The 12,966-nt window shown below is 43.4% G+C and overlaps 1 protein-coding gene across 1 annotated transcript in view; it reads right to left on the minus strand.

The window, feature by feature from the left end:
• The window catches only part of RYR3 (ryanodine receptor 3), a 502,054-nt gene that overhangs the window by 117,819 nt on the left and 371,269 nt on the right, over nt 1-12,966 (minus strand). The window contains 3 exon segments of the mRNA XM_036031373.1: nt 1,024-1,144; nt 4,457-4,568; nt 5,743-5,923. Of these exon segments, the coding sequence (XP_035887266.1) occupies nt 1,024-1,144; nt 4,457-4,568; nt 5,743-5,923 (414 nt within the window).

Below are 12,966 nucleotides of genomic sequence, written 5' to 3' on the forward strand. Positions count from 1 at the left end.
GGTCAGGGAGATGGGGAGACGTTGGTCAAACAGTTAGAAACTTTTGCTTTCAAGTTCTAGGGATGTGATGTACAGCACAGGGACTATAGTTAATACTGTATTGTATGCTTGAAGTTGCTATGAGAGTAGAACGTAAATGTTCTCACCATAAGAACAAAAAATAGTAATTACATGAAGTGAAGGAGATGTTAACTAACCTTAATGTGTTAAATGTTTTGCAATATATAAGTGCATCAAATCATCACATTGCACACTTTAAACATACATGTTATACATCAGTTATATCTCAATATGGCTAGAAAAAATGTGATACATTCCACAGCATTTCTCAAACTTACTTGATTCCAAACCCCTGTACACCAATGAATATCTTCCACAAAAATGTTCCACAGAACACCAGTTCGGGAAACACTAACAGTGAGAGTCACGCTATCTTTTCAATTCCTCCACCTGCCTAGATGAAACTGTATGGACAGCAGGTGGAGTTAGGCAGAGAAACTGAATGCTCCTGGGAGGGTATAAGTTGCACAAAGTTAACACTGATTGTTGCCAGATGTCACAGGTAGCACTGGGGAAAATCCGCTTATGATCCACAGCCATGAGGTACACAGGACTGTGGCCGAAGGGAGCCTGTGTGGGGCCCTACTGTTGCCCCAGGTGGCTACACAATCTCAGGGACACACAGGCAAAGAAGGAAGGCCATGCTGAGAGCTTTCCTTGGTCCCATTCCATCAGCCTCCTCCTAGAGGACGAGAGTGTTGGAGGACTGGGAGGCCTGGACTGTCTGTCCGTATATATGGGATGTAGGGTACGCCAGTCTTTAACACTGGGGAGCAGAGGAGAGAGAGGCCAGGTGGAGCCAGAAGGAAAGGACTCATCACCAGAAAGAGAGCAAGACCTTTCCTGCCCTGCAAGTAGGGGCTTGGAAGGAGGACTCCGCTGGCACTGGTTGACAGAGTCCTGGCCCTGACCGAATGGCCCCAGCAGGGACTGGCCACACTTGGCCCGAGCTGCTTCTCTTACCTTTGTTCAGTGAGGGCAGTTTCAAGGGGATGCTGATGATTCCAACCAAGTCCTCAGTGGGGACCAGGGAGCGTAGGATTGACCTGATCCGGATAGCTTCGCCTTTTCCTGTCTGGATAAGCTGCAACGCAGGGTTGGAAAAAAAGATAAAGGAAGTTCCCATACCCCGGTTCCACCCCACCTCCAAACCTCTCGCAGCAGCGAACGAATTCTTTCAGGGCTGGGGACACTTCTAAATGTCTCTAATTGTGATGGACACTTATGACTACAGAGGAAAGGGAGGGCTTTCTCTTGATTTCCTGGAAGAGGTGCTGTTGAGGGAATAACTGTCCAGGGAGGTCACTTGATTCCTTTGCTGGGATTACAATGGTCATGCAGTTATGGTATCAAGTCTCAGCAGTAAATGTGGTGCCTGTGGGTAATTCTTGGTGTGACTGCAATACAGGGAGCTCTCCGTGGCCAAGACAGGAGTGTTGACAATGTGGCCACAATTCCAGAGTCTGGAATGTCACTAAATATAGAAAGACTTAGGCATTTTAGTTTCCTAAAAGGATGATTAGTGCTGGGACTGGAGGTAGGCAAGAGGGGTATAGAGAATGTCAGAGAATAGGGATGTCAACTGATTTTCACCGGGGGCCACATCAGTTTCGTGGTTGCCCTCAAAGGGCCGAATATAATTTTAGGACTGGATAAATGTAGCTATTCCTTAACTAGAGGCAAGGAGCTCGGCACTGCCGCTGGGTAGAAACAAGGTGCCAGGCTGGATAAAACAAGGTGGAGGACCAGATTTGGCCCTCAGGACTTGTGTTTGCCGCCTATGTCCTAGAGAAACTGAGAATCTCAGTGGAGTTATTCTGGGGTGGATGACATGGACCATACAGCCATGAGTGGGCCAATCAGCATGTACAGGTGCACAACCTCCTGTACATGGGGGCAACAAGCATGCTTCTAGGCATAGGACACAGCAGAGAACTGAAGTGCCAGGAGCTCAGAATTGAAACGACCTCAGGTCAGCTGCAGGGCATGCTGGGATATGACGCTCAGAGGCCTCAGGGAAAGAACGCTGTACACTCACCCAGCTGCCACCTCTCATTCCTGTGTGTAGAGGGCCAGCCATCACTGATGATGGCATCTCCCCTCCTACCACCACTCACAGAGCCAGAGCCCGGAGAGGGGGTCTGAGAAGGTGTGTGTGTATGTGTGTAGAGTGTCAGACCAGAGGAGCAGTAGGGAGAAGAAACCCCTTCCCAGATGGGGCTCTGATGGCTTAGCCATCCCACGCTGACGTCTTCCTGAGAATGAGCAGACTGTAACTTGCTTTCTGAAGTGATGACGGGTGAGCAGGGGAACTGACGTCACACCCTGAAGACAGCAGAACACCCTAGTATTTCCCTGGCTCCCTTTCAAGCTTCCTTTATTTGTTTAAGACACAGAAACAGAAGATGAGCCCATGTGGGAAACGCTGGTTTGTCATAGTAGAAAATAGAAGTCTAAGGATCAGCTTCCCTTATCAAGATTTAGACTTTCTACTAACCACATACTTTTCATCTAGATTCTTCCGTGTTGGAACAGTTTTCCTAAACATTTTTTGATGGATTTGTAAACAGGCTACACTGTGTATTAGGCAAGACCCATGACGTACTGGAAGAGAGGTAGGAGTGGAGGCTTTAATGAGGTGCCCTAAACTACAGGTCAGGACCAATCAGAGGGCTGGAAAATCAAGTTAGTGGGTTGTGAGCACTTTAAAGAGCATGAAATAGATTACTAGAGAAGAGAAAAAATTGCAGTGCAATACCTGTAGTAAAGATAAATTTTGTTTCTGGAATATATGTATATTAGGTGACAATGTAAATTATGTTTCTTACTATGGTCAAAATAAATTATTTTGGTAAAAAAGTTTGAAAGCCACTACTTTAATGGGTGCTGTTTTTCATCAGCATTAAAAAAATAACACATCTACTGTTAACTTAGCAGTGACCAAACACCCAGTTTTACAAAAACCAGTTACTACAGTCTACATCAACCTAATCCACTTTGTAAGTGCTTTTGGGAGATGCTCTGTAACAATTCCAATTCCATGAGCCCTGCACGGAGAGGCAGGCAGGTGCCAGAGCCTTGAATAAGCAAATCAAGCAGTTCTTTCAACAATTACCAAGATTTTTAAAAAAAATTAAAAGGCTATTTTTTCTGTTATCAGGTAAGAAGCAGTTCTTTCCTCTTTCACTCATGATGTAAGACATTATATGAAATAAGGTCACTTTCTCTCAGGCCCCAGGAGAGGTAAAAAAGGGAAGAGGAAAAAACCCTACAACTTTTAAGGTCAAAAGAGGAAGTCTGGGAAGACATCCCATAAAAATAGAAGCATCCTTTTTGGCATGTCTAGAAAGCTAACCTCTAGGAATAAACATCAACCATGGAAAGAAACTATTTTTCTGGTGCTTAAAAACATGGTCGTCAAGAAAAAAGGATTTTCTATACGAGTAGCCTGATGTCCACAATCAAGAATCAATTTGGAAAACAGAAACAGACTCACAGATACAGAGAACAGTATGACGGTTGCCAGAGGGGAGGAGTGTTGGAGGGATGGGTGAAAAAGGTGAAGGGATTGAGAAGTGAGGATTGGTAGTTATGGAACAGGCATGGGGATGTAAAGTACAGCACAGGGAACGTAGGCACTAATATTATAATAACTATGTATAGTGCATGGTGGGTACTTGAAATATCAAGGGGAATACTTTGTAAAGTATATGATTGTCTAACCACTATGTTATATACTTGAAACAAATACAAAATAATACTGAATGTAAACTATAACTGAAAAATTAAAAAAGGGATACAGTCATAAAAAAAAAGAATCAAGTTGGTCACCTTTTGACCAAATTGAGGCATATGGCCCATAATTTTTTTGGGGGGGGGCATCTGAAACAGGATATATGGAGGGGATGCCCAACTGGTGTCACAGGGAAACCACACCACACAGGGGTTTGCCCAGGAGCCGCTCTCTAGTCCCACGTTGAGCACATCGTGGCAGGCAGGGCTCTTTGGAAAAGACAACAATGCGGGGGAAACTGGAGGCAGAGGGAAAGAGGACGACCAGATATGAGATGGACTGACTCCATAAAGAAGCCACAGGTCTGAGTTTACAGGAGTTGCGCAGGGCTACTGAACAGGACACTGTGGACATCTATCTCTCAGCCATGGGTCACCAGGAGTCACAGCCGACCCAACGGCATGTAAGGAATGTGTGTACATTCCTTAAAAAGCTGCAGAATCAGGTACCAGAGACGGAAACTACTTCTAATGGGAGCTAAAAGGAACTGAGAGAAAGGCATGTCAGCAAGTACCAGACAGAAGAAGAAATTACATTCAGGAAATCTACAGGGTTTTCAGATCAAGCTCCGCAAAGCTGCACTCTGAGAAGTCAAGTACTTACGTGCATTTCAGGAGCACAGCGGCCCAGCAGATCTATAAGAGCTGAATAAAATGACATAATTGCGTTGCCCATGTGCACGATCTCTTCTTCGTCTTCACCGTCCTCCATGCTGCTGAGAAAGAACCAACACAAGGAGGTGTGAGGGAGCCTGGCGAGCTGCTCGATCTGGAAATGCTCTGCTCATCCTGGGCATCATGCACTCTTTCCCGTGGACACCTCTCTTCCCTCCAGGAGCCAACCAGGTGGTTCCAGTCACCCAGTCCAAAGGGCCCAAATACTTGCTCATGACATTCCTAGGGTCCCAAGAACTTTACAGCACATTTACTGACATTAGCTGAGTGTTCAGACCATATATACTCATGGAGAGGAACCATAATCCCCATAGTTCCTACCATTCATTCCCCTTTCCTCCCTGAACATACATGGAAAGCACATTGGACAAGGAGTCAGGAGGGCTACATCCACATTCTCGTTCTGTTGCTAACAAGCTATATAACCCTGGGCTTCAATTTTTTCTTACATAACATGAGGAAGTAGAGACACCTTACGTTCTTTCTAGCTCTAGTAGGTCACCTGCCAGAACAAATGGCCAAGAAACAAACAAACAAACAAACAAACCCCACCAACTACTGGAGAGTTCTCTCTGCTGAGTTATAGCCATTCTCAAGATTGTGAGGTCTAATCTAGAGGCTCTGGTTACAGAAAGGGGAAGGGTCATAAAACGTAGTGAAAAGAAAGTCACAAGGCAATCTGCCAATGCACCATCTCCTTAACCTTTAAATACCAAGATTAGTGATGCTGTCATTTTTCACATTCTGCAGTTCTCTTCTTTACCTAAAGAATCAAATCAAAATACTTTCAGAAGAGGAAGGATTAAAAGTGAGGTGTGAGATAAGACACTGAGGTTTAGAATACTGAAGGGAATAGAGCTGAGTGAGACAAGGACTGTAACCTTGGCCATTCAGGCCTTTTAGCTGCTCTACAGCTCCCTCCTGTGGTGATGCTGTGTGGGGGCCGGGAGGGGCCGTGTTGGCTAAAAGAGCTTGCCAAACTTCTTGGTTTGCCAGTTGGTCTCAGTGGAGTAAGAAAAATGGAAGTGGGTGAAGGCAATAGAGAGTGAGGACAACAATGTGCTTGACAAAATGATTTAAAATGTTGTCACTGTAAAGAACCTATGCTTTCTCTACCAGGGGGCAGTTACTGGCACATCTTTAATCATTCATTCATTGACAATATCTGGGCGCTCACCAACTGTATCTGTGCCAAAGGCGATTCCGTTCACTTACACTTCTCTCTTGTATCCCTGCGAGGGGAGGTCGAGGGCTGGGTTCTCTGAGATCCTGATGGCTCCCTGCATGGCGGCCAACAGGCCATTCCCCCCTTCACCCCTCAGGGCCGGACCAAAGCACTCTGGGCGTCTGATGAGCAGCTTGACCACGACACTAGCATTTTCTTCCACACTTTCACCTGAGGAAAAGAGTTATTTCCTTCTCATTAGAAAGGACAGCCCTAGAATTTTTTAGAGAAGATTTTATGTATTTATTAGAGAGAGGGGAAGAAAGGGAGAGAAACATCAATGTGTGAGAGAAACATTGGCTGCCTCAAACATCCTCAAACATCATGTGAGAGATATATCACTCCTCCCCGTCCCCTGCCCCCCGGCCCCTGTCCCCCACCCCCCGCAACTGGGCACCTGGCCCACAGCCCAGGCATGTGCCTGACTGTGAATTGAACCTGTGACCTTTTGATTCACAGGCCAGTGCTCAATCCACTGAGCCACACCAGCCAGAGCCCGAGAATTTATTTCTAATTGATGAGGCTGGGAGAACAGTAATTGACTGAGCTTGCCACACATTTTTAAGGTTAGGCTATAATACAGAAAGAAAGGTAGGTTTTGAAAGATTAGGTCAGAAGTTGTTTATTCGAAGTATTCCAATGAACCAATATAGAACAGAATCCTGCTTTTAAGTTCAGGATTTTGTGCTATTCAGAGTATTTCACTATTTCTTTAGGTCCTCAGAGGCCAAGAAATACAGTACCCAGTCTATCACTAACTACTGATTAATTCACCAGTGACTCAGAAAATAAAAGAACTTTATATATTTGTTGACCCTGTAAGGGTCAGGTAACAGGGATTTCCTTCCTTCTTTGAGAGGAGGTAAAATGGTAACTGCAGCTGATGCGCCTCAGTTACCCTGCGGAGAAGTGACATGTGGGCTCCTGAGCTGGTCTCCCAGTCTAGCACCTGCCCCAGAACAGCCAAGTTCGTGTGGATAGACCGCCGAGCGTTCCTGAAACCAGTTTTCCATGGTAAAAATCTACTTGGTCAGGTTGCCTTGGTTACACTGATACTAAAAATAGCACTATAAGAAGCTAAAGGTTGGAGAATTATATTCTGCTGGTATTTTTCTTTGGAGGAGCTGCAGGCAACTAAGATAGGGACTCATTTCCTGAAGACATGATTAAGCAATGAAACTGTCACATATAGAAAGGAACAGCCAATGCCTCTCAGGGCTGATAGTTAGAGTCAAAAGCAGTTTGACAGCTGTCAAACAACTTCATAAAACACATCTTCTGTCTCAAATACAATATGAATTTGTGTCTGAGAATTTATCTCTTGGCAATACTCAAAGACAAGACTTTTTGATGTTGTGCTTGGATGAAGCCTGAAGAAAAACTCTTCTATAAAATCATTAGTAGATATTTCTTGGAGAATTGAGCTCCATAATAGAGGTTACACCCTGATGCGCTGTTGTATTAATTACTTAATGTTGCATAAAAAATATCTTGAAACTTAGCAGGCTAAAACAATAGTATTTGTTATCTTACAGTTTCTGTAGGTCAGGAATATTGGAGTGACTAAGTGAGGTGGTCCTGGCTAGAGGAATCCTGTGAGATGCTGGCCAAGATGCAGGCCCATGTTGCAGTCTTCAGAGGCCCTGACTGGACATGGAGTATCAGCTTCCACGCTTGCTCATGTGTATGTAGGCAGGAGGCCTCAGTTCCTCACCATGTGCAGCTTTCCATACTTGTACACATTTGATGGGTCTCACAGCCCTTGAAAGCCTGCCCTATGTCCCTGCTGCAACTTTCCTGTTCCCGAGGTTGGCTTGCTGACATCCTTTTTTTTTTTTCCCCTTAAAATCATTCAATGTTTTGCATTTCAAATAAAATTCAAGATTGTAAATATATACCTCTTTAAGTTTTAGAATTGTGTGACTTGATTCAGAAAAGGTTTCACTAACTAAATTTAAACCCATCAGTGTGCATTCACTGCTTTATAGTTCACTCCTTTAGGAGGCTAAAATTTTTGTAAAGAAGTTTTGTTTCAAGTTTCATTCAATGAGTAACATCAAGAAAGGAATTTGTTTTTATCAGATGGGAATCCATGTGAGAAAGGTCCTCACGAGGTGCCAGAAGGGTAAAAGAATTATAATAATGGTATGGCGGAAAGCACCAACACAGGCAGAAACCAAGGAGAGAGTGAGTGACATTGTGCAATTTGTAGAAAAGCTCGAGTAAAGTGATGGTGAGAAATCCTAAGGCCACGCTTTCCTATTAGTTGGAACTAACATCTATATTTGATAAAGTTTAATCACAGGAGGAGCACTTAGAGAACACCAGGAGACTCAATATACTTGAAAGCAAATATTCTTAGTCATAGATAAACTCATAGTTCACTGCTTTTAATGATCTTTGGTCCACAAAATTATGAAGGAACACATACCTCTACCTCCTCAGTTGTCATTTTTAATTTTAAGAATAATGAAGCTAAAACTGAAATTTTCTGTGTTAAAATTAGTGGGAAAATTCCCGTTAGTCAGCTTATTTAAATACTGTACTCTTTTAGTTGTCAGGATGGAGACCCTTCCTGGTGGGTCAGCCAGTCTTCACCAGCATGCTGACTTCAGCTCAGCTCTTCCGACAGTCACCAGCATCGTGGAGTTTGATGGGACATGGACCACAATGTGCAACAGAATTTGAAAGACCAGACTGTGAGCTCTAAACTGTTGAAATTCATTTGCCACATTAGCCTTATTTGGTCTGAATCTCAGGTTCAGATCTAAGCTAATTAGGCTGGCTCTACCAGCTGACCCAGGAAACCATTCCTTGATTACTGAATTGTGGGGGACGCAGAGGGCAACCTGCAAGAGAATGAACGAAAGTGCAACCGCTGCTGCTAATTACAGAGAGGACCATGGAAGACAATTTCCAAAGGCTTCACAAGGTGCAGAGAATGGCATGATTAGAAAAGAGAGAGAACATTCTCTTCTTAATTACCTGTAGCTCAGCAGCCTGGACTGCCAACCAAAGCCACTGCAGGGAAGCTGAAGATTGACCCTGAGGGGCATTTTACAAGGGAGAGAGAGATCTGAGGTAGATTAGTTTTGCCCAAGGGCTTACAACAATGCTTTTGCTTGAGTTCCAAAATGAACAGAGCTTCACAACAGTGTGAATGTTTACAGTGACTTTCTTCAAAGGCTCTCGACACTGTCTTCACATTACTATCTTCTTTCCACATTCTGGAGAATTTGGATGGAAATGGACTGATTGCTCATTTTACCCTGAAGAAATCACTCTCACCACAAGGATGATTATTATAGATACAATGATATTACCGTCAGCCCATCACTTTCCTTACCCTCTATATTCTCACTACCATCCTTGTTTTAAGGTTCTTTACCTGAAATGTTCCTGTGCTCTCCATTCCCTTGCAATCAACCCTTGACCTGGGTCACTCCATTTCATCCTTCAGAACAACTTTGAATTTGGAAGCCCCAGAGGACCTGGTCCTCTCAAACCCTGTCCTCTTCCCTGAAGCACAGAACTCAAGTATAATTAATTAATTGTTTGTATCAGTTTGTGCCAGTTTTTCTCACTAGACTGTATGTTTAAAAAGAACATGGGATTATGTCCAAATTATCTATCTCCACATGTTTGAGCATCTTGTTAATATGTGGCATATAACAGGTATTCAAAAACATTTTTTGGGGGCTTCCTGCCAAGATGGAGGTGTAAGTAGATACATTTTGCTCCTCGCACAACCAAAAGAAGGACAACAACAAATTTAAAAACAAAAAATAACAAGAACTGCCAGAAAATCAAACTATATGGAAGTCTAGCAACCAAGCAGTTGAAGAATAAACATTTATTCAGACAGGTAGGAGGGGTGGAGACGGGTAGCTGGGGCAGAGAGGACATGAGGCAAGGTGGTGGCTGGCAGTCCCACATTTGCATACAGACAAACTGGGAGGAAAAACTGGGGAGTGAGACAGACTGCACAATCCAGGGATCCAGCAAGGGAAAAGAAAACCTCAAAACCTTTGGTTGTTAAGAGCTATGGGAGTTGGGAGGGTGGGGGAAACTCCCATCCTCACAGGAGAGTTCACTGGAGAGACACACAAGGTCCTAGAATGTACACAAATATGCCCACCCTGGAATCAGCACCAGAAGGACCCAATTTGCTTGTGGGTAGCGAGGGAAATGGCTGAAAGATACCAAGAGCCCAGCAAGTGGCACTGTTCTCTCTTGGTCTCCTCCCCCACATACAGCACCACAGCACAGCTACATGGGTTGCTCTGCCCTGGTGAATACCTAAGGCTCTGCCCCTTACAACATAACGTGTTGCAAGAAGAAATATGGCCCAAATGAAAGAACAGATCAAAACTCCAGGAAAACAACTAAGTGACAAAGAGATAGCCAACCTATCAGATGCAGAGTTCAAAACACTGGTAATCATAATGCTCACAGAAATGGTTGAGTATGATCACAAAATAGAGGAAAAAGTAAAGGCCATGCAAAATGAAATAAGGAAAAATATACAGGGAACCAACAGGGAAGGGAGGAAACCAGGACTCAAATCAATGCTTTGGAGCAGAAGAAAGAAATAAACCAGAACAGAATGAAGAAACAGGAATTCAAAGAAAGGAGGAGAGCCTTAGGAATCTCCAGGACACTTTAAATGTTCCAACTTCTGAAGCACAGGGGTGCTAGAAGGAAAAGAGAAAGAGTGAGAAATGGAAAACTTATTTGAAAACATAATGAAGAAGAACTTCCCCAGTCTGGCAAAGGAAATAGACTTCTAGGAAGTTCAGGAAGTTCAGAGAGTCCCAAACAATTTGGACCCAAAGAAGCACACACCAAGGCACATCATAATTACAGTAGCCAAGATTAAAGAGAAGGAGAGAATCTTAAAAGCAGCAAGAGAAAAGGAGACAGTTACCTGCAAAGGAGTTCCCATGAGACTATCAGCTGATTTCTCCAAAGAAACCTTGCAGGCAAGAAGGGGCTGGAAAGAAGTATTCAAAGTCACGAAAGGCAAGGACCTACATCCAAGATTATTCTATCCAGCAAAGCTTTCATTTAGAATGGAAGGGAAGATAAAGTGCTTCCCAGATAAGACCAAGTTAAAGGAGTTCATCATCATCAAGCCCTTATTATATGAAATGTTAAAGGGACTTATCTAAGAAAAAGAGGAAGATCAAAACTATGAACAGTAAAATGACAACAAACTCATAACTATCAACAACTAAACCTAAAAAAACAAAAACAAAAACAAATTAAGCAAACAACAAGAACAGGAACAGATTCACAGAAATAGAGATCACATGGAGGGTTATCAGCAGGGCGGGGGAGGTGGGAGAATGGGGGCAAAGGGAGAGGGAATAAGGAACATAAATGGTAGGTACAAAACAGACAGGGGGAGGTTAAGAATAGTATAGGAAATGGAGAAGCCAAAGAACTTTATGTACGACCATGGACATGAACTAAGGAGAGGGTAATGCTGGTAGGAGGGGAGGTACAGGGTGAAGGGAATAAAGGGGAGAAAAAAAATGGAACTGTAATTGCATAATTAATAAAATATACTTAAAAAACCAAAATATTTTTTGAATACATGAATGTATTATATTGCAAGTCAAGATGGAGGGTTGAAAGGACTGCAGGGAAAGCCAGGGGGGACTATGCATCATTGCATTACCCGGTCAATTATTAGCCTCTGTTTATAAGAGTCTGATTTCTCAGATTTCAATTAGTCCTAAGGAAATGAACATATCCTCAATGAAGTCCCAGTGCAATAAGGGAGAGCACTGTGGGGCCCAGAATGAATGAGTCTAGAGATACTCTCATTTAGTTAATTTAGAGAATCACAAAGCAGAGGTGATGGCCAAGAGTCAATACCTTTCTTTGGTTAAGTGCCAATTTTAATATGGTGGTAGAGAACTTGTATAAATAAGTTAGTGAAAGTGCTTTAGATATAAAATCCCCTCCTTAGTGCCTGGGAAGGGAATTGAACATGTGTCAATAAATTACTGTGACAAAACAGAGAAAATCAGGGGTTATTTGCACGCTTGGTTATGAATCCAACCCTTCACTGGGCCAGTATTACACTCCAGTTGCTGATCCAGGAACGGTGGGCAAGTAGTGCAGAAGAGAGTTAGGCCTGAACAGTAGGATGCGATGAGTGGGACAGGGCCCATTCAGCAGATGCACAAACCTGCAGCAGAGCTTCCCAGCCAACTTACAGATTGTGAGCAAAAATCTCATGCTTCAGGTAACACACCAGTGAGGTTACGAGGTTATATGTTGTGCCACAGAGCCTGACTGATGCAGGGGTGAGAGCAGAAGCGGGAAACCAATTCCTATGCATCTGTAGTGGTCCGGGTGGAAAACAATGCTGGCTTGGAGCAGGATGTGGCCAGCAGAGATGGAGAGAAGTTGCTGGATTTCAGGTATCTTTGAGACACTGAATCAACAGAATTTTTGATGAATTGAATTCAAGGAAAAGGGAAAAGGTTGAATCAAGGATGCCACTTAAGATTTCATTTGAATTATCTGCAAAATTGTGATAGTTAAGAGAGATGGAGAATCTATGAGAAGAACAGGTTTGGGGTAGATAATTATACATTCAGCCATGATATGTACAAAATTTGAGGTGCTTGTTCAACCGCCAGATGGAAATACAAAGTAGGCCCCTGGGTATACAAGTCCGCGGCTTGGGAGGAGGTAAAGGGTGGAAATGCTCACGTTGGGGATGATCCTCATGCACGTGGAACTTGAAGTCAAGGGACTCAGTGAAAATCCTGCAGGGTGCACTGGCACGGGAACCTAAGAATTCTGCAGACTGCTATTTAATCCCAGAATTGTGCTATAATTTTGCCCATGTGTCTAGAATGTTGGGCCCCTATGGATTTTCCTGAAATAAGTGAAGTAAAACTAGGGAGATATGAAAGTGTCTTGGGAGGTCTGCTCTGAGAGAGTGGAATCCACCTGTTAAATATGGGCATTCTCATTGAGTTGATGGAAATTAATTTGTGAGCACCAGGCTCATATAATACTGCCATTTCGTGTGAACAATGTTGATGAAGCAATTTTGCTCAGTTTTACTATTTCAGCTAAAATCCACCATATTACTTCGGTATCAGACTTCATTTACCATCCTTATCAATAAAATGACTGATAAAGAATTTCTCTACATGTGGGTTTTGGATGTTGGAGCTCACTACCAAGCT

Source organism: Phyllostomus discolor, chromosome 1 (assembly GCF_004126475.2).
Source record: "Phyllostomus discolor isolate MPI-MPIP mPhyDis1 chromosome 1, mPhyDis1.pri.v3, whole genome shotgun sequence".
Taxonomy (NCBI): domain Eukaryota; kingdom Metazoa; phylum Chordata; class Mammalia; order Chiroptera; family Phyllostomidae; genus Phyllostomus; species Phyllostomus discolor.